Source organism: Brienomyrus brachyistius, chromosome 12, assembly GCF_023856365.1.
Source record: "Brienomyrus brachyistius isolate T26 chromosome 12, BBRACH_0.4, whole genome shotgun sequence".
In the NCBI taxonomy this organism is placed as follows: domain Eukaryota; kingdom Metazoa; phylum Chordata; class Actinopteri; order Osteoglossiformes; family Mormyridae; genus Brienomyrus; species Brienomyrus brachyistius.
Window position 1 is genome coordinate 16,536,637 of NC_064544.1, and position 20,344 is coordinate 16,556,980.

General features: G+C 42.1%; 2 protein-coding genes across 2 annotated transcripts in view; both read right to left on the reverse strand.

The window, feature by feature from the left end:
- LOC125704519 (putative C-type lectin domain family 20 member A) overlaps positions 1-3,976 on the reverse strand; it is a 126,168-nt gene extending 122,192 nt beyond the window's left edge. The window contains exons 1-2 of the mRNA XM_048970152.1: positions 3,622-3,976; positions 3,129-3,342 (exon numbers count right to left, since the gene is read on the reverse strand). Coding sequence (XP_048826109.1) covers positions 3,129-3,342; positions 3,622-3,919 — 512 coding nt within the window. The 5' untranslated portion in view covers positions 3,920-3,976. The remainder of the gene's footprint in view (positions 1-3,128; positions 3,343-3,621) is intronic.
- LOC125704503 (macrophage mannose receptor 1-like) overlaps positions 1-20,344 on the reverse strand; it is a 138,905-nt gene that overhangs the window by 23,304 nt on the left and 95,257 nt on the right. The gene's annotated exons all lie outside the window — the stretch shown is intronic.

The following is a 20,344-nucleotide window of genomic DNA, read 5'->3' on the forward strand; positions in this document are numbered from 1 at the left end:
CCAATGTTATTTATGCAAAGCTTTGCAGTTACATTTTAATGTTTTTACAAATTTGCTACTCACTCTGGTTCCTTGTTTAAACTGCCTTGTTTCCACAAACTTTTTTGTCAGGAAACCAACTGAAGTGACCAAAGTGACCGACATTAAGAGTCTGTCAAGAAAATGTGCTTACCTGTTTGTTTCACCTGTCCCCAGTGCACATAATATTAGCCTACATATATAAATAATAAGAATAATACATTTACTTCAGACCCAAACAGCATACGTATTTAGGGGAGCCACAGGAGGGGCTATGCATGTTGTCAGTGGAGCACTGCCCCAGTGGGGGCAACAAAGAAAGTCCATTTAAACTGGGATACTTTATGTCAAACAAGTTATCTGGCTAAGCAACAAATCTGGCTTTGTCATACAGTACAGGCACCTACTCTATTTATTCTTAAGCCAAACATTGATTATGCATAATTAGAAGCTACCAATCCCCTCCTTGTCCATCCCTTTGTGTGTGTGTGTGTGTGTGTGTGTGTGTGTGTATGTGTGTTATACAGTATGTGTATTACATTGTGTGGACCAAATGTCTCCACTATGTGACAAACATCTGTAATTCAGAATTTTTTATCGGTCCCCACTAGGGAAACTCAATTTTATAAAAAATCTGTGACTGCAGTCAAAAAAACGAAGAATGTCAAAAGAATAACTTTCGAGAGCGTCGTAAAGCATTCATAATGCATAATAGACATGGTTATAATATGTTATGCCTTTTGATAAATATATATAGCCATGTTCATAATGCTTTAAGAATACATTATTATTTGTCATGAATATGTTTATACAGCACTAAAAACATAGCCTTAAGTAAAGTGTTACCAATTTCCTTTTAATCTATGCCTAGATTTGCTCGTTTGAGTACCAGTGATTCATTCAGACAGCATCCACTAGTGATCTAAAGCCCCCACCCTGGTTTCTGCTGTGTATGTGATGGTGACAGAGACTATAACCACCCCCCTTACCTCATTTCTTATTCCTGTCTCAATCACAATAGTAGCAGTTCTTCCTAGCTGAATGTCTCTCCATTAAAGGTGCTGAAAGGCTGAGTGTGATGCAGTATAACCAGGTGTGAGGGATTCCAGGGTCCTACAGTAGCTGAATGATAAACTGGTTTGACATAGAACAGTTTTTGGTGAATGGTAGTGATTTAACCTTTGTAACACAATGACAGACGCGTCCAGTTCAGGGTGACTCCAACCCTGAGCTGCCTGAGATCTGTTGCAGCCCCACCCCTCGACCAGGGTAGGTGCTTGGAGGATGGATGGATTATTTACAAGACAGGTGGGAACATCTGAGATGTTCATCACTTAGGTGAGTTTTATTCATACCTTTATTCAGTAATACATTTAGCAGCTTCATGTCACTAAACATATGACATATAACTAATATAATCAGGAAGACATTACTGTTGTTTGCTGCTGTTTAAGTACAAAATGCAAATATATTAGGGATGTACATCTCCATCATTGAGGCCGATGAGATACATGCATTGTTGAATACATTACATAATACATTATGAAGCAACTTAAGCAGTACAATATGATTCACCCCTATTGCGATTCAGTGTGATTTGACAAAATTTGATTCAAAACAATGTGGTTCAATGCGATTCGATGCAATATGATGCAATGTATCGCTGAACACAACTCCAACTCATGCAAGACCTTTTGGGAATTGGCCACTGATAACAGTGCTGGAGATGAGGGGCAGTTGAGAAACAGTTGAGAGATTAAAAATTATTAGTTATATTTCTATATTGGGGCGGCATGGTGGTGCAGTGGTTAGCACTGTTGCCTCACATCTCTGGGACCCGGGTCCGAGTCTCCGCCTGGGTCACGTGTGTATGGAGTTTGCATGTTCTCCCCATGTCGTCGTGACGTTTCCTCTGGGTACTGCGGTTTCCCCCCACAGCCCAAAAACATGCTGAGGCTAATTGGAGTTGCTAAATTTCCCATAGGTGCGCATGTGTGAGTGACTGGTGTGTGAGTGTGCCCTGTAATGGGCTGACCCCCCATCCTGGGTTGTTCCCTGCCTCGTGCCCATTGCTTCCAGGATAGGCTCCGGACCTCCCGGGACCCAGTAGGATAAGCGGCTGGGAAAATGGATGGATTTCTATATTAAAAATAAACAGGACCTTCTACCAATAACTATATATTTATTAAGGGTTAGGGGTAAGGGGGATGAGGGTGGCATGGTGGTACACTGGGTAGCACTGTTGCCTCACATCTCTAGGACCTGGGTTTCAGTCCCTGCTAGGATTCCTTGTGTGTGGAGTTTGCATGTTCTCCCCATGTTGTCATGGGGTTTCCTCCAGGTACTCTGGTTTCCCCCCACAGTCCAAAAACATGCTGAGGCTGATTTTACTTACCAAATTGCCTGTGTGTGCGTACGTGTCTGTGTGTGTGTGTGTGTGTGCGTGTGTGTGTGTCTGTGCCCTGTAATGGGTTAGTGCTCCATCCTGGGTTGCTCCTTGCCTTGGGCACATAGGCTCCAAGCCCCCTGCATCAGGGTAAGCAGTTTCAGAAAATGGATGGATGTTACCAATGCAGAGATATTAGAAACAATGTATCCTCAGTTCATCCTAAATTGTGTCTGATGCAACCTTTTTTTTTATCTGGGCAATCACATACTGAGCTTTTATGACAGTGCAATGATGAGAATTGGCGAATCTTACTATTCCTAATATATAATTTCTACTCTTACTGTAACAAACACAAGAGATGACAGTTCCTCTAAATTATGCAAAAGCAAAATATTTCAATAAAAACACTAAATCAGTCTTCTACTCATACAGTATATCATTCTGAATCTGGAGTGGTGAAGATCAAGAGAAGGGGTTTCAATCCTACTTCTACAGTATAAACACATAACAAAAGTGAATAAAGCTGCACATTTATACATTTTGACAGTTCTGCAGCTACTGTGTTCATGGATCAGCCTGACTTGGACATTTGGAGCAAATGAAGTTGAGTGTCTCATACTCAGGCAGGCTGACCCAGTAATGTGGGTCGTTAGATTGTACTGCCCCTGTGGTTCCACACAAGTTACCATGGGATATGTTGTTTGTGGCCCAGTTCTGGTACCAGACATTTTCTGCACTGACCCAGAACCAGAAGTTCAGGTAGCAGGAGAAGCGCAGCCCCAGCCAGACATGATCAGTGGAGGCCTTCTCAGCCAACCTACTGACCCAGTTCTGGATCTCCTCATTGTGAACAGACACCAGGTCCGAATAGTGCGTTCTGCAGTAATTCAGGGCTTCATTCCAGGTCACGTTACTATTTACCAAGATCAGGTTATCTGAGGCAGAAGATGAGATGATTGTCAGAAAGCCGGGTTCAGGAGAAAGTCATGTGACATTTGGAAACTTGGAGAAAGGAATTAATTACCAGAAGAGTAGAGGGCGTGAAATTCACAAAACAGTGTAGACAAAACAGCTTTCTGATGCAACTGAGTAGTTTTATGTGTACTTATAACACTGATTTTAACTTTAGGTGTTGTATATTCTTAAAGTAATATATATTAATGTCGTTCGATAAAGGTGAGAATCAGCCACTGTAGTAAAGTTACATTACTCACCATCATAGCATATGAATGGATGCTTTTCAGCACATGGAGTTATATCCCATGTCCCAGGCCAGGTGACCTGAGCTAAAGCACATGTGTCGCCCACATTATCATTTAGACCAGTTTTCCAGTTACGGAATGAGGAGTTTGACAGGTCTGACCATCCCCATGTGTCCTGGAACAGGCCAATCCATACCCAAGTCTTACTTCTAACCATCTTATGTATCAATTCATTGTCTTCTTGATTCCTCACATTGGCCAGGTCTGTGTAACTCTGTCTGCAGTAGCTCTGAGCATCAGACCAATTCATATGTTGGTTAATCAAGGTGAAGTTCCAGGTAGCATTTACTCCGTTATTACAGGTGAGATCTGTGGATTTGATGTAAACAGCATAAGAAACAGCAATAACCCAGAAGTAATTTACTCCTAAAATGCTTAGCTGATGGTTTTATCCGAAGCAAAGGGGCAGAGGGGGGGTTATGGAGCTCAGCAGTATAATCACTCTGCCACCTTTCAGCAGTATCTTAACCTGCTGAGCCACTATCAGCATCCAGAAAAAAAATACCCCTCCTCAGCCAACCTTACACCATCAATTACTAAATAAATCTCACTTCTTAACATGTCAGTTAGCATGACATTCCATGATTAAGGTTTTTCTTTTTTGTAATTGTTCATCAAATGTAAAACCCAGCTGCTCATGTCAGCATGTTGATTCTTATGCTGGCAATGTACTTGTGCCATTAAATACACAACAACTTTTATTTTTCCCTGAATCTAAATGGGAGGCTGTGATTGACATCCATTATACTTAGTGAGGTGACAGTCCTGGTTGATTCATCCTTCTTTAATTCCCCTAAGACCTATATGTACATGTGCATTTACCTGTGTGACTGTCTTATGGAAATGTTGGCAGAAGACAAATGCCTTTGTCAAAAAGCTTTTAAAACCCAACCTTTTGACAGATCCTGTATACATGCACTACAGCAGAATGTTGTCATTTAGGCTGTAGTGCTTTTTACCTGTCAAAGTCACTAGGGATTAAGTCATGGCAGGATAGTACTGTATACTTTCAAAGGCATGTTCCATTTGTCAGAAAAGAGCTGGTTAATGTTACTCACCTGTATAACAGATGAAATACCCCGTCGTACTGTTATATGAACAATTCATATTATTCCAATTACCGCTGTCTTTCATCCCAACACAGTAATTGCCATTATTCTGGTTGTACGTTGCATCCTTATACCAGTTGGTGTACCCTGTGTCTCCTTCTCCTGAGGGCCACTGCCATCTCCATGATGTTCCATTCTTCAGTCCTATCCAAGCCTCCCCAGTATAATTAGAGCTTACAGACTCAGTTAGTCTTTTCATTTCCTGCATATTGTCAATGGTAGCCAAGTCAGTGTAGTTCTGTCTGCAGTAAGCCTGGGCGTCAGTCCAGGTCAGGTTTATATTTACAAAATGGTACTGATGTGAAAGGCATGAACAGTGGCTGTGAAACTCTGTAAAAAAGTCACACAGGCAGAGAGAAACAAATACACATGATCACAAATAAAAAAATATAAACCGGCAAGATGAGCAAAGGTTTTTGTAAGTCTATCTTTGAACTGACAGGCTGATGGATTTACATTATTATCAAAGACATACATACTGTAAATAATCAGTTTATATGAATCTAAATGTAAATTTAATAGATGTGTTTCTGCTTTGTATAACGAGTGTAACACACGGGTCCTGTAAAAATCAAAGACATAATATGACTGACTTTTGGCAGATTTGGTCAATGTGTAAATTCGTGCAGCTCTTCTTATGAGAAATATCTCAAGTGCCATATGACAGAAACTAACCATAAATCAGTAGAAGTTTCAGCAGAAGAAACACATTACAACCCATCATGCTGATCCAACAGGCTGCAAGAAATATGGATTATGTTACTGATCATTTCATATACATTTGAGCACATATACACAGACACATTATGCAAAGCTATACATATAGGTACTCTTTCAAATCCCAGTTTACAATAAGTAATAAACCACCAAAATATTTAACAATATGAAAAGACTTGCATAGTTTAAGAGAAATGTTGATCTGAGTATAATGAGGATCAAAGCCATATGGACATCCATAAAACCCAACTAAGGATTGTCTTTCTCATACACAGGGACAGGTCCATAAGCGGTCTCAGTCAGACACCCATACACAGAGACAGGTCCATAAGCAGTCTCAGTCAGACACCCATACACAGAGACAGGTCTATATGCAGTCTCAGTCAGACACCCATGCACAGATACAGGTCCATTAGTATGAGTCTAAATGTAAATTTAGTTGTTGTGTCTCTTGCATGTATAAGAAGTGTAACATAAGGGTCTTGTAAACATAAAACAACGACCCATATAATATAACTGACATTCGGCAGATTTGATCAATATGTAAATTTGTGGGGCCCTTTTTATAATTTAAGTGCAATATGAAAGAAACTGACCTGAAATCAGTAAAAGTTTCAACAAAAGAAACACATTATAACCCATCATGCTGATCCAACAGGCTGCAGAAAACATTGATTGTGGTGCTGATCATGTAACATACATTTGAGCACATACACACACAAGTTTAAGGAGTGGTGCAGAAGACATTTGTGGGGACTCTCCATTCATTTTTATGGGGAAAACCAATCACAACATTATAACCTCAACCCCTACCCAGCCCTAACCGTAACCATAAGTAACCAAGCAAAATATGAGACTTTTGGCATTTTTACTTTTTTGATTGCAGTCATGGATTTTTCTCAGGACCTGAAAAATGATCCCGACAACGTCAAAAAATAGAATTTTAAACCTAATATACAACCCCCCCACCCCCCACACACACTATGGATAGCTATGTTTGTATGGATTTCCTTTTATTTTTTTATTATTTGTACTATAATAAAAACCAACAGGTCTCAAAATATTTAACCTTTAAACCTGAAAACTTGTTCTTTTTCGTTCACAGAGATGGGTTCATAAGAGTCTCAGTCAGGCACTCAGACACAGACATACAGTCTCACATGCTGTGTGTACATCCTCAACTGACAGACACATAGTCAGAAATGATATCTGTCTGGTATTGCCACACCCATTTTTAAAGTAATATAAATGTACAGATTTGATTGGCAGCCCCCAGTCCTTTGATTATCTACTCCTGGGCTTTATGAATCATAACTGATTGGTTGTTCTGGCCACCCCATGTCTGTCATTACATTTATGCATGTAAAGTCCCAGTAAGTACAGTATTCACAAAGCAGCTTCTCTGGCTCCTTCCTGCCATGTATCTCTCTTGACTTTCTGGCTCTAACTGAGACCTGGATATCCCCTGAGAACTCGGCTACCTGGGCACCTCTCTCCTCTGCTTATGGTTTCTCTCACTCTCCTCGCCAGACTGGCAGGGGTGGTGGCACAGGTCTGTTGCTATCTCAGAACTGGTGCTACACACCCCTCTCTCTGCCCCATCTCAACATTTCATCCTTTGAATTCCATGGAATTGCAGTTTCCTCTCCATTCAATATTCTGATCATTGTTGCCCTCCTGGCCCCCTAGGCTACTTTCTAGAGGAGCTCGATACTCTCCTCAGTCTCTTCTCCACTGACAGCTCCTCTATCATTCTCCTTGGTGACTTCAACCTCTCCCATGACAAGCTCCTTCCTTCTGGTCTCCTCCCTTTTCTCGATTCCTTCTCTCTAACATCCAACAACTGCTCTCCCACACACGAAGGAGGTAAGGTCCACGACCTGGTTTTCAGCGGCCCCTCTCCAGCTACCGACATCACTTCTACCCGTCTTCACATTTCTGATCACCACTTAGTATCCTTTACCATTGCCCTACCCGTCTTGCCCAATCCCGGTTTTCAACATTTCCTGCCCACTCGACCAAACCTCCAAATCTAAGCTTGATGCAGATCTGTGTTCCTACCGTACTCTGCTATCCAAATTCTCTTCAGATGTGACTGCAGCTAAAACTGCCTTTTACAAAGACAAACTAGAACTATCCTCACGTGATCCTCGCAAACTCCATAACATCTTTTCATCAATACTCAACCCTCACCACCTTCTGCTCCATCCTCCCTGACTGCTGAAGATTTTGCCAATTTCTATGCCGAGAAGATTGACGGAATCTCCCTCCTCATCCACTACACTACACACTAAGGATTTCCCTTCCCCCTCACTGGCTCAGTTTTCCAGTCCTACAGCAGATGAGATCATGAAAGTCATCTCATCTTCCAATCCTACCACCTGCCCACTTGATCCAATCCCTTCCGCATTTCTTCGGACAATCTCTCTAGACCTTCTCCCCTTCATCACCACTATCATTAATGGCTCCATAACTTCCAGTCAGGTACCAACAGCATTCAAAATAGCCAGGGTCATTCCCATTTAAAAAAATCCCACTCGGACACTTGCAACTACCGACCAATATCGCTTCTTTCCTTCCTTTCAAAAATCCTCGAACGTACAGTCTACAACCAGCTTTCTCTCTATCTCTCTCAGAACAACCTCCAGGATCCTAATCAGTCTGGCTTCAATGCAGCTCATTCTACAGAGACTGCACTCTTAGCAGTCAATGAGAAGCTACATGCTGCCAGATCAGCCAAACTGTCATCTGTCCTCATCCTTCTTTACTTATCAGCAGCATTTGACACGGTCAACCACAAGACTCTCCTGTCCATCCTTAGGAGTCTTGGCATTGGTGGCTTGGCATGGCGCTGGCTTGCTTCCTACCTAGAAGGCCGAACATACCAAGTGACATGGAATGGTTCCACATCTACCCCACGTTGTCTTTTCACTGGTGTCCCTCAGGGCTTGGTTCTTGGGCCTTTTTTGTTCTCCCTCTACACTAAATCTCTTGGTGAGGTCATATCCTCACATGGCTTCTCTTACCACTGCTATGCCGATGACACCCAACTCATCCTCTCCTTCCCTCCCTCCGACACTCATGTCTCCACTAAGATCTCTGCATGCTTGGCAGACATCTCATCTTGGATGACCGCTCACCAACTAAAACTCAACACTAGTAAAACCAAACTGCTTTACATCCCTGCTGACTCATCCTCCCTCCAGGACCTTGCGATCTCCTTTGACAACTCCCTGATCCGTCCTTCGGTTTCTGCTCGCAACCTTGAGGTTACCATGGACGATCGTTTGTCCTTTTCCTCACATATCACCAGTCTTTCTCGCTCTTGACGGTTTCTCCTCTTTAATATCAGGAGGATACGTCCATTTCTTTCCACTCAGGCTACCCAGATACTCATCAAGTCCCTCGTCATCTCATGCCTTGACTACTGCAACTCGCTTCTAGCGGGTTTACCATCTGTCCCCTCCAACTCATTCAGAATGCAGCTGCTCGACTTGTTTTTACATTCCCATGTTCTCCCACACCACTCCTTTGCCGCGTTCTCTCCACTGGATTCCTGTAGCTGCCCGCATCAGATTCAAAACACTGATGCTCGCATACAAAGCCAAAAATGGTCTGGCACCATGCTACCTAAAAGACCTGATCACACCCCACACTGCACCACGATCTTTCCGATCCTCCAGCACTGCTCGACTGGTCCCACCACCCCTCAAGGCACAAGGAAGATGCACATCTCGGCTCTTCTCTGTCCTGGCACCTAATTGGTGGAACGAACTCCCCCTAGGTGTCCGAACAGCTGAATCCTTGAATGTCTTCAAGCGACAACTTAAAACATTCCTTTTTCAGAAATATCTGAAGTAGTACTTCTAGCATCTTACCCTGAGCTCTTTTCCTTATTTAAAAAAAATAAATAAATAAAAAAATTAAAAATGACACTTTCCCAACAGAGTATTCAGATACATGGTATTCATAGCCTGGGTCTTTATTGAGCTAGTATCCAAAGAATTCATTGTAGAGACTTAAAGCACTTATGTAAGTCCCTTTGGCTAAGGACGTCTGCCAAATGCTGTAAATGTAAATGTATCTCTGTAATTCGTCTTGACCTTATATCTGAGTGAACTGACCTTAATTTCATTCTCTGCATTATAGGAAATATGGCACATATACAATCTAGAGCAGGGGTTTCCAGTCATATTTACAGTAATGTGAACTTCTACAAAGAAAATAATGGTTGGTAACGATGAAACTTGCTGACCATATTAATCCTCCTTTTACATCCACTCTGCTGCAGCCACGACAGCAAAGTGATCCAGTTAGTGCCCCGATGTTCACATATTTAAGCTGTATGAGATCTCGAGATAACAGCATTAAAAACAATTGTAAGCACAGCCGTTCTCAGCTTCTGTATACAGCTCTGGAAAAAATTAAGAGACCACATCACAATTTTTTATTTCACATATTTATCAATTTATGGGTGTGTGTCTGTGAATAATATATATTGTAGTGCCAGGGTACCGGCGGGCAGAACGGCAGGTTGGACTGACGCCAGCTTTGTAAATAGCTCTCGGTAGCTATTGTGTTAGTTTGTAATTGTGCTGTGTTGATGTGTCAAGTGTAGTGTTAAGTGCTTCCTATCGTACATAGCGTGTTGGGGAGTGTGTTTGTGTTTGTGTTAGGGGTAAGCAGAGCAATGGGCACAGTGGGCAGAATGAGTGTGTTGCTAGTTTTAATGGTACGATATGGTGCAATAAAAACCACTTTGTGGTTAAACCCGGAACTGCCTCCATCCATCCATCCATCCATTCATTTTCCAAACCGCTCAGCCTACTGGGTCGCGGCGGGTCCGGAGTCTATCCCGGAAGCAATGGGTGCGAGGCAGGGAACAACCCAGGATGGGGGGCCAGCCCATCGCAGGGCACACTCACACACCATTCACTCACACATGCACACCTACAGGCAATTTAGCAACTCCAATTACCCTCAGCATGTCTCTGGACTATGGGGGGAAACCGGAGTACCCGGAGGAAACCCCACAACGATATGGGGAGAACATGCAAACTCCATATACATGTGACCCAGGCGGAGGCTCGAACCTGGGTCCCAAAGGTGTGAGGTAACAGTGCTAACCACTGCACCACCATGCCATCCACATTTTCATATTCATATCTCATATTTTTTCCAGAGCTGTACATAGTATATTTAGTGCGGACTCTTCTGTCTCATTAGAAATCATCGTTTTACAAAGAAAGTGACACAGCGACATTGAGGATCAAATATCTAGCAAAAAAGAGAAAATAAACGTCAACCACTGAGAATTCTGTGATGAATGGATGGACCATCAAACAACTCTGATATTGAAAAGCTGTTCATAGGTATATGGATGCAGAAATCGCACTAAAAAGGTACAAAATATGGTTCAAATTTCTAGTTGGCAATGCAGCCTGGATTCAAGAAATTGATGTGTTTCCAATATTTCTTTTCTTTTTTTCTTCAAATCAATTCACTTTCCAAAAGATTTCCAGCAGAAGTGTCTGAATTGGTCGAGAGTAAATTTATGGGAAAAGTTCCCAAACCCATATTTTTTGATAGAGAGTGTGTGGACATCTTATACATTGCATTTATTATATTGTATTAAAATATATTTCTTGTATGTGTATTATACTTATTGTCTGACGATATGCTTGTTACACCTGCTCTATGTAACTAGACCAGCAGCAGAAAAATAATTTCCTTCTTGGACACCAATAAAGTAAGTTTCCCAACCTACCCACTATCCATGTTATTTCATTAGAGCCCATTCATTCCTTCATTTTCCACACTGCTTTATCCTGTACTGGGATTCAGGGTTCCAGAGCCAATCCCAGAAATAACAGGAGAATGGCAGGGAATAACCCAAGATGGGGAGTCAACCCATGGAAGGGGACACACACACACACACACACACACACACACACACACACCATTCACACATACATTCACACCTACGGTCAAGTTTTGAGTTATAAACCCAAGGCAAAGTGTGAAACAAAGGTGGTGCAAATGAATAGGCAGATAGATATATAAATTACAGGGAGTATGTGCGTGCACTGCTGCCTCACATCTTTGGGACCCGGGTTCGAGTCTCCGCCTGGGTCACATGTGTGTGGAGTTTGCATGTTCTCCCCATGTCGTCGTGGGGTTTCCTCCGGGTACTCCGGTTTACCCCCACAGTCCAAAAACATGCTGAGGCTAATTGGAGTTAGTAAATTGCCCGTAGATGTGCATGTGTGAGTGAATGGTGTGTGAGTGTGCCCTGCGATGGGCTGGCCCCCCATCCTGGGTTGTTCCCTGCCTCGTGCCCATTGCTTCCGGAATAGGCTCCGGACCCCCCACGACCCAATAGGATAAGCGGTTTGGAAAATGGATGGATGGATCGAAAACAATTCCAGAATATTTTTCAAATAAAAGTTTTTCTCGTTTCTTTACATATCAGACATAATTGTATCATTGTATTCAGTTTTTTAAAATTTGGTCTTCAGTATCTTTAATTTCATTTCCATTTCTGACCATTTTTTCACAGTGTGCAAATAATGTTTGGCTACAAGTATCATGAAAAGCAATGAATGTAAAATGCACATAAGTATAATATAGTGTTCTGTGGAGTGAATAACATTTAGAGTACAAATGGATTTTTTGCAAACTTCCCTTAAAAAAATCCTTATATATATGCTGTTAAAAGTGTTATAACGGTAACTTATTCTCTAAATTGAATGTTACGCGGAAAGCTGTAAAATAAACGATAATCTAAGATCTTCATGTTCCTAAGAATATTTTTAGTAAAATTACAATGTATATTTTTAAAAAGCTTAAAAGATGATGGTTAAAAATGCCAATAAAGGCCATTACCTGCTCTCTGTCAGTCTGAAGGGTTTCTGCTTTTCTGTCCTTGTTAAAATGATTCTCTGTGCCTCTGACAGTGACAGTATCTACTTAAATGAACAGAATGTTCTGGAATCCCTCTGGACGTACACAGAGCTATGTATGTAAAACAGAATAGACATGTTGCATATTTGTTCTGCTCACTTTGTTCTGTTTTCAGGTTCTTTCAGGAGGTGGGAAAATATTTGCATGGTCGACTAACTAAAAATTAATGAGTGACTGAAAGGACTATAGGTTAAGGAAGAATTAAAAACACTTTTTGTTCAATGTGTTGTAACAAGAAAAGCTAATTCTACACTGCTGTTCTGTCTTATTTTATACTGACAAGTCAAGAAATAAAAATAAAAACCACAAAAGGACCTTATTTTCTCTCTATTCCAGTGCTAAATGTATTCATTTATATATCTAACATTCATATATCTAACATCTACCTCATATTACTTATAAACTGCAAGGACTTTCTTGCAGAAGACCAGGTGTTCAGACTCTGGCTGAGATGTTTTATTAATGTTTCAGGCACCAGTGAGGTTCTTCTTCTCAGCAGAGCTTTTGGTTTACAGAAGGTTTATTTACAGGCTGCAGGTTATCCATCCATGTTCCACACCCTCCTGCCCTGTGCAGAGCTGCAGGGGTCCAGGGTCAATCCCAGGAGCTGAAGACACGAGGCAGGGAATCACCCAGGATGGGAGGCCAAACCATTGCAAGGCACATACTCACAGAGGCAATTCTGCAGCTCCAGTTCACCTTCTCGTGTTTTTGGACTGTGGAGAGACAGGGAAGATCCCGGAGGAAACCCCAATGTTATACAGGGAAAACATGCAACCTCCCCACACATACAGCTGGGTGGAGACTTAAACTCTTGGTCCCAGAGGCGTAAATAAAACCAATAACCACTGTACCACCACACTGTGATTCATTTCACATTTAAGACATTTTAGTATAGTGATTGTGACAATATATCAGTTAGGCAAAGGAAATGTAATTGGTGTTAAGTAGGGCTGGACTGGGCTTAAAACAGACAGGAGTTCTGCCCTTACAGACCCATCACACATACATCCCTGCAATGAGAAGGGGGTGTCACCTGCCTTAAATTTTTGTTGTCCCACAAACCCATTGACCGCTCGGAAAAATGCATGGTATACGATAAGCCGAAGAGGGGTCCAACTGCAGAACTGACAAGGAAACACACTCACTACACCTTATAAGGCCTTTTCAAATAACAGTTAGTCAAACACCAAACGCCTTATTACATTCCTTCATGGACTATTGAGTCGACACTTAGCATCTGAGGAGTGACAGGATGCCAGGATCAATAACACAAACTATATTGTTACATGGGACAGTTTCCATCAGAATATGGAGCCCATCCACATATATCCACCTTGATCTGATTCCGTAATATTTTTTCTTCTGAAAATGGAAAGTCTATGATAATTGTCCTTATGACCAAATGCTATTCATGGATGCTATGACTCAAGCTTGTCAGACAGTCACTGTGTCAGTCTGCCAGTGTTTGATTAGACATTCCAGGAGGTATTTCCCCCACTTCATCACTAGGAACAGAAGCTTTGTGATGTAGATGTATCAGAATGTTAGGGACAGAACACATCAATGGTGACCATAATTGCAATGTATTTCTAATATTTCAGATGTTTGCTTTTGTGATAAAGTTAAACATTGGTAGGGACCAAATTAACCCAGACACCCCCGGCCCCCTAAACACACACGGTACTCCCACAATATCGGTAGTGACATCTCCCTATCATCCATGCTCAAAGCTACACCTGTGAGCAGGAATGGATGAACAATGAAATCAGTACATGTGTTTCATTCTTCAATCTTATTCTGTTGGTCTTCATGTGCTCTTACACTATTGCATTGAGTTGTAATCATTATATTCACAATAATGGACTAAATGTCCTGGTTTCTGGCATCACACAGAAAGCAACAAGCATGACACGATACTACTGACTGCAGTGGTTGGGTTATGCAAACATAGTTACATACCCAAGACAAAGCGTGAAACATAGTTCAACAAGGTGGTGCAAATGAATAGGCAGATAGATATATAAATTATGGGGAGTATGTGTGTGACATAATCAGTTATGTAGTATGTTGTAGGCTGCTACAGATGTTGTCCAGGTGTGCATTAAATTCTTTGTGAATATTATTTTTCTTTATTATCAGTTAAAATATATATGTAACATAAGTTACCTTAAATTCAGCTTTAGTACTCTGGCGATTCCGGAGATAAGGGAACCGAAAAATTCCCCTCAGGAGTTATGGTTGATTGCAGGAATGTAATTGAATCGGGGTCTGTTAGGTTTCGGCCCCCTCAGGGTCGTCATTCACCAGTGTCCCCTTGGAGGTGCTGGTGCACAGTGGATCCCAACAGTCCTGTCACAGTACATTCATGTAAATGAACAAGCTTTCATGTGCCAACATCTTCTTGCATTTTTTGCTGTTTTGCATTATAATTTTACAAGTAAATACAAAGATGAATAGAGATGCAGTTTCACGCATAAATTGTGTGTTTATATAAATACTGTGATTAGTCATATTTCACTTTATTACAAATGAGACATGTGCATATTCTCCCTAAATACACATTTTAAAGATTTGCTGACACATCATTGGTTTTGCTCACTATTTACTGTGAGATACTGAGTTTGCAAAAAATAGTAAATTGCCAAATTACAGATTATAACAGATTATGAATCTGTGGTTATAGTGACAACGCTCTTCATTTTTCAATCATGTATATGAATGTACCATAATAATCAGGAATGCACCCACACTTATGCATGGGACGGGATCCAGGGGGTCAAATCCAGCTTCAGTATTTCCTAGACAGTATAACATGAGAGGAATGTCATCCCACACAGGGAAACAATCCAGGTATCAAAACAGACAGGTGCAAATATTACCATGTATGCAGCCACATCAGACAATAGGCTGAACAGTCAGTGAAAGTTCAAAAGTATAATGAGGACCCTGAATCTGCAGCCTGTCTGCCAGACAAGAAGGAAATCAGTTTAGGGTGGGATTATAGGAACTAAAATTATGGGAGATGAAAGAAGATGCCAATTGCAGACTTTTTCCATTCATCTATCGACCTCAAACAAATTAGTATCTTTTAGGCGGATGTTTTTTCAGACAACACCTTTTATATTTCATTAGAAAAATGTTCTTCACTAGGATATTTTCAGGAGGCGGCTGAGAGTGACTGACAGAAGGGCAGGAACAAGCAGTAAGACAAATGAGCTGCAGACAGGGGCTCATTAGGGCCACGCTAGGAAGGAAACAAGAAGGACAGACACACAGGGTGAGACACAAACACACAATGACCAGCTGACCAATAAGGGCAAGAGGAGGCACATATATACACAGATGACAAGGGACAGGTGTGGGCTGGGAACAGCAAGGCACAGGTGAGGGTCATAATCAGGAAGGACTCAAACACCAGGAAAGGGAACCTGGGTAAATTACACATTGTTTTGCAAACTGCAGCCTGGTTCTTCCCTGCTTCTCCTTTATGAAGGGCTTCTTCTTCGCTTTACGGGTTTTCAATCCTGCCTCTTATGAACTGTCCTAGCAGTGCACTTCTCACCACTTAATGTTTCCCATTCTCTTTGATGTTCACTTGAGCTCATCTTCCAATTTATAAGGCACTGCTAGGAAAGTTAATGGTCATCTTGGCTTTAGAAAGTTGCTTCTGCCCTCCTTCTGGCTGTTTTGATATTGCCTCCTGCTTCATCTTGTTCTTGTGTGCTGCTATCTTAGAAACTCTGAGCCTGGAGGTAGCCTGCCTCACAGTGTAACCTTCTGCCAGGAGAACCAGGATTAAACCATAATTTAAAAATGTAGATTTCTAAAAAATTATAGAGTGCTCACACTAAACAGATACAAAAAACAATGTGCTGTAAATATTCAGTTGGCAATGCAGCCTGGATTCAAGCATTTCATCAGTTTCCTGCTTTTCTTTTCTTTATTTTTTCCAAATGACTTTGCTTTGCAAAAGTTTACTAGCAAAATTAATTCCATTAAAACCATTCAATGCTGTATTGCTTCATATTTATTTATTCATCAATTTATTCTTACGTCCAATAAATGAATGAAGAAATAAATAAATGGCCGGGATTCTGGGAAACAGAATAGTGCACATGCACGGGCCTTTATATGCTGGCTTGGTAAATGAATCAGATATGAGGGCAGTGGAGCCGATTGGAGCTGAACATCGACAGCCCAATAATAACCTTATAATCCCACCTGTCACATCTAGCCCCGCCCTGCTTGTCTGTTCTCAGCATTTCCCTTAAGCGTCGCTGCTGCTCAGCTGTGCCTGAAGGTTGTTAGTCTTACTTCTTGTTCCTGCCCTCTTGTTAACCAGGCACAGCTGCCACGTTTTCACTCCTCTGTTAATCATTTATAAAACTGTCTCCTGGTTCTGTGGTCCCTGTTCGGTCATTGTTCTCTGTCTGTGTGAGTTTTCCTGTCTGTCTCCCCCAAAAAACTCCCCTCCGTGGGGTTTCAATTGCACGTAGTCTGCATTTGGGCCATCGTCCCCACTCCGTTGTGACAGAATGACTGAACTACGATGATGTTTTTTCTTGGATCCAGCCGAGGATTTCTTTACCTTGGCTCCCCAGCTCATCCCCGAAAATGCTCAGCTGTGTGATAGTCACCTGTACTGGCCTAGCTATCACGAGGAAAGAGAGCTGCATCTGTCAGGGACTCCACCCTGGATGGGCTTGTGTGCCCTATACTTGGATGATCACTCGCTCCTTCACCCAATGTCTGACAGTAACACTAAAGAGCCCTGGGGATCGTTTGTTTGAGGAAGGGGACTGGCTCTGGCAGCAGATGACAGGTTCTGGAGAGGATGAACCTTACATCTCGTCTGCTGACTGCAGGATCCAGGGGACAACGCAGCCAGCCACTACAGCGCTGCATGGAGTCACTTTCCCTACCTCTCCCGAGCCCTTGGACACCACTCAGCTCACCGCGTCCTCGCCAGGTCAGACCAGCTCTACTCTGTCTCAGCCACTGAGTTTTTCACCCTCCTGGATCTGTAGTGGAAGCTGGTGGATTATCCTGCACGCAAGTTTGTCCTGAGCCATCCCACCTCCTGTACGAGAGTCACAATGGGAGGACATACAAGCCACAGTCTCTGGGCAAGGGAGGCAATGACAAAAAAGCGAGCACAGCCCCCCCAGGGAGCTGACCTCACCACTGCCTTCTGTGCCCAGTTCAGCTTCACCGGCTTCCTACCCAGAAAAGGCCGCCGCTGCTCCGCACTCGCTTGGCCCAGAGGAGGCCTGTGCTGCCCAGTCCAGGTGAGGACCCCACTGTACTTCTGTCTGCCCTGCCTGTGGCCGTCGCCCAGATGGCTCCTTCCTGCTCACTTCACTGGACAAAGAGTGGTGCACATGAAGGGGGGGATAGTTTGGCCGAAACAGAGGTGCTGTGCTGAAATCTCACTCTGCTGGAAATATGGATGGACATCGTTTTCTTAACTTATATAATTTTGAATATGTTTAGTGATACTTTCCATACCTATGGACACTTCCTGCTGTCACGGCTGGGCGTGGCACAGGCAGGAAAGAAGCGATTCACAGAGCAGCTCTGAGACAGAGGGGTTTTGAATTAACTGAACAGAACACACTGGGGAAGAGCACAAAATTAAAGGAGCACAAGGGACAGGACTAAACAGGAGAGGAAAAAACAATAAGAACTATAAACAACATTACTAAGGGAGTGGAGCAACATAACAACTCACAGTAACATGCAATGACAGACAAAGCAAAGGCAGGCATTTAAATACACTGATCGCAATGATTAACAAGGGGCAGGAGGCTATGCAGGACGAGGGGTAAGGAAGAGCAGGCGAGGACAATGAAATCAACTAATCATTAGGGGCACAGGGCAGCAAGGCACAGGTGGGGTAGTTACAGTTAACAGGAATAGAGAGGTCAATTAAGAGAGAGGGGAAAATTACCAAACACTAAGGGAAGGCAAAAGTAGACAACTGAGTGAATATGAAACAAGGAGCAAAACAAGGACGTATAATTGAAATATCTATACAAACATTAAACCAGGAGAGCACAAAAAACAACAAACATTAAATCATAATTAGTTGAGACTGGCTTCTGTCCAGCCTTGAACCCACAACCACGTATGAATAATTTGGAATGGCAGAAAACTGCGTAGCCCATTCAGCTATACAGTGACCTGGGCCTAGGAGAAGCATACTAGAGACTAAAGGGCTACATAGTGCACTTCAGACACAAGGCAATTCAAATTGCTTTACAAAGGCAGAGGAATACATTTAAGTAAACATTAAAGTCACATTTAAGAGACAAAAAAATTAAAAGCCAAACAAATAAATAAATGGCTAACTGAAAAGAAGATACCTTGTAATAATTTTTGGTGTTATTCTTTTGCTACTTAAAGCATTATTCTGTGTACTTTTTCTTGCAGTAAATAAATGAGCAGTCTGGCCAAAACAAGGAATATGGGGTTTTAAGAACTTACCATGAATGTTCCTTCAAAGTCCCCAAATGTTCACTGGATGTCTCTTGAGAACGTCCTAATGATGTTTATAGGATTCCACAAAAAACATCTAGGGGACGTTTAGAGGACGTCCTGAGTACTTTTTTTTGGCTGCATTGGATGTTAGTGAGTTTTGAACGTTCAGTCAAAATGGTTACAATTCGCGGGAGACTCATAAGACCCACAGGAGATGCTTATGATATAATGTATTAATGTCTTGTTATTGTTTCTTATTTCAAATGTGTATAAATTACATTACTGTCTCTAACTGCAATTAGGGTCAGTTATGCTGCTTTAAGGTTATTTAATTAATTTAAATATAAGAATAATTTTGCAAGTTAATGGCGTGAGCGAGCTGTATTTATGATTTATGTGCTTTATTTTATATAATTTTCACGACATGCTCGAACAGATGGATATGCAAATACATGCCCGTGAACAGAGATCAACTTGTGTCCGTGGGTTCATAATTGAGGGCAGTTACACTGGCCACTGTTTTTATTATTTAATTCAATTTGTTTGGCATAAGTGTGACCTGTGCGTCCGATCCTCGTGTGTGCCACGCCCCCTCCTCGTGTGTGCCACGCCCCCTCATCATCCACGTGTGCTTCCCCGATTGAGCCCAGCTGTTCCCTGTTATTTCGCCCTGTTTTGCGTATATCAGTCCGTGTCTTCCTCAGTTGGGTGTCCGTCATTGATGTTAGTACATCGCTGTCTACCCGGTACGTTTTCCCCGTAGTTTGCCTGCCTGCCTCATCCTTCCCCGCTTCCTGCCTGCCTGTTTGCCTGTCCAACCCGCGGATTTTAACAACAGTCGCATTCTCCTAACCATATTTTTGTCATTGGAAATGTGTATTTTAGTACACAGTTTTAGTGAAGACAAAGTTTTTCAGCAACACCTTAGTTGTGTTACAGCAGGACTGATTTCTTCAAAATATATTTATGGATTAGTCTAGCTGGATCCATTCATCTGAGATGATTGCGCATGCCTGAGCTGACTGAAAAGCCCATATATATCGAGTCTCGAAACCTTGATCAGTCTTTGATAGGCTGCAACAAAATGAGGAAAGGTAGGGCACAGCTTTTCACACAAGGGGAGCAGGACCTCGTATTAGAATGATATGAAGAATTTCAAGAATTAATATGCACAAGGGGTAACACGGCAAAAGCAGCCCAAAGCAGAAAAGACGGCTGGCAAAAAGTGGCCGACAAATTAAATGCAGCAGTACGGTAGTGTTCAGTGTACTTACTGAATGCAGCGTTTCATTTCCTATGTGTCAGATTAATTATTATTTAATACAGTAAAATCCAGTTATAACAGACTTTAAGGGACCTGGCAAAACAGTCCGTTATACCCAAAGTCCGTTAAATCCAAAGTC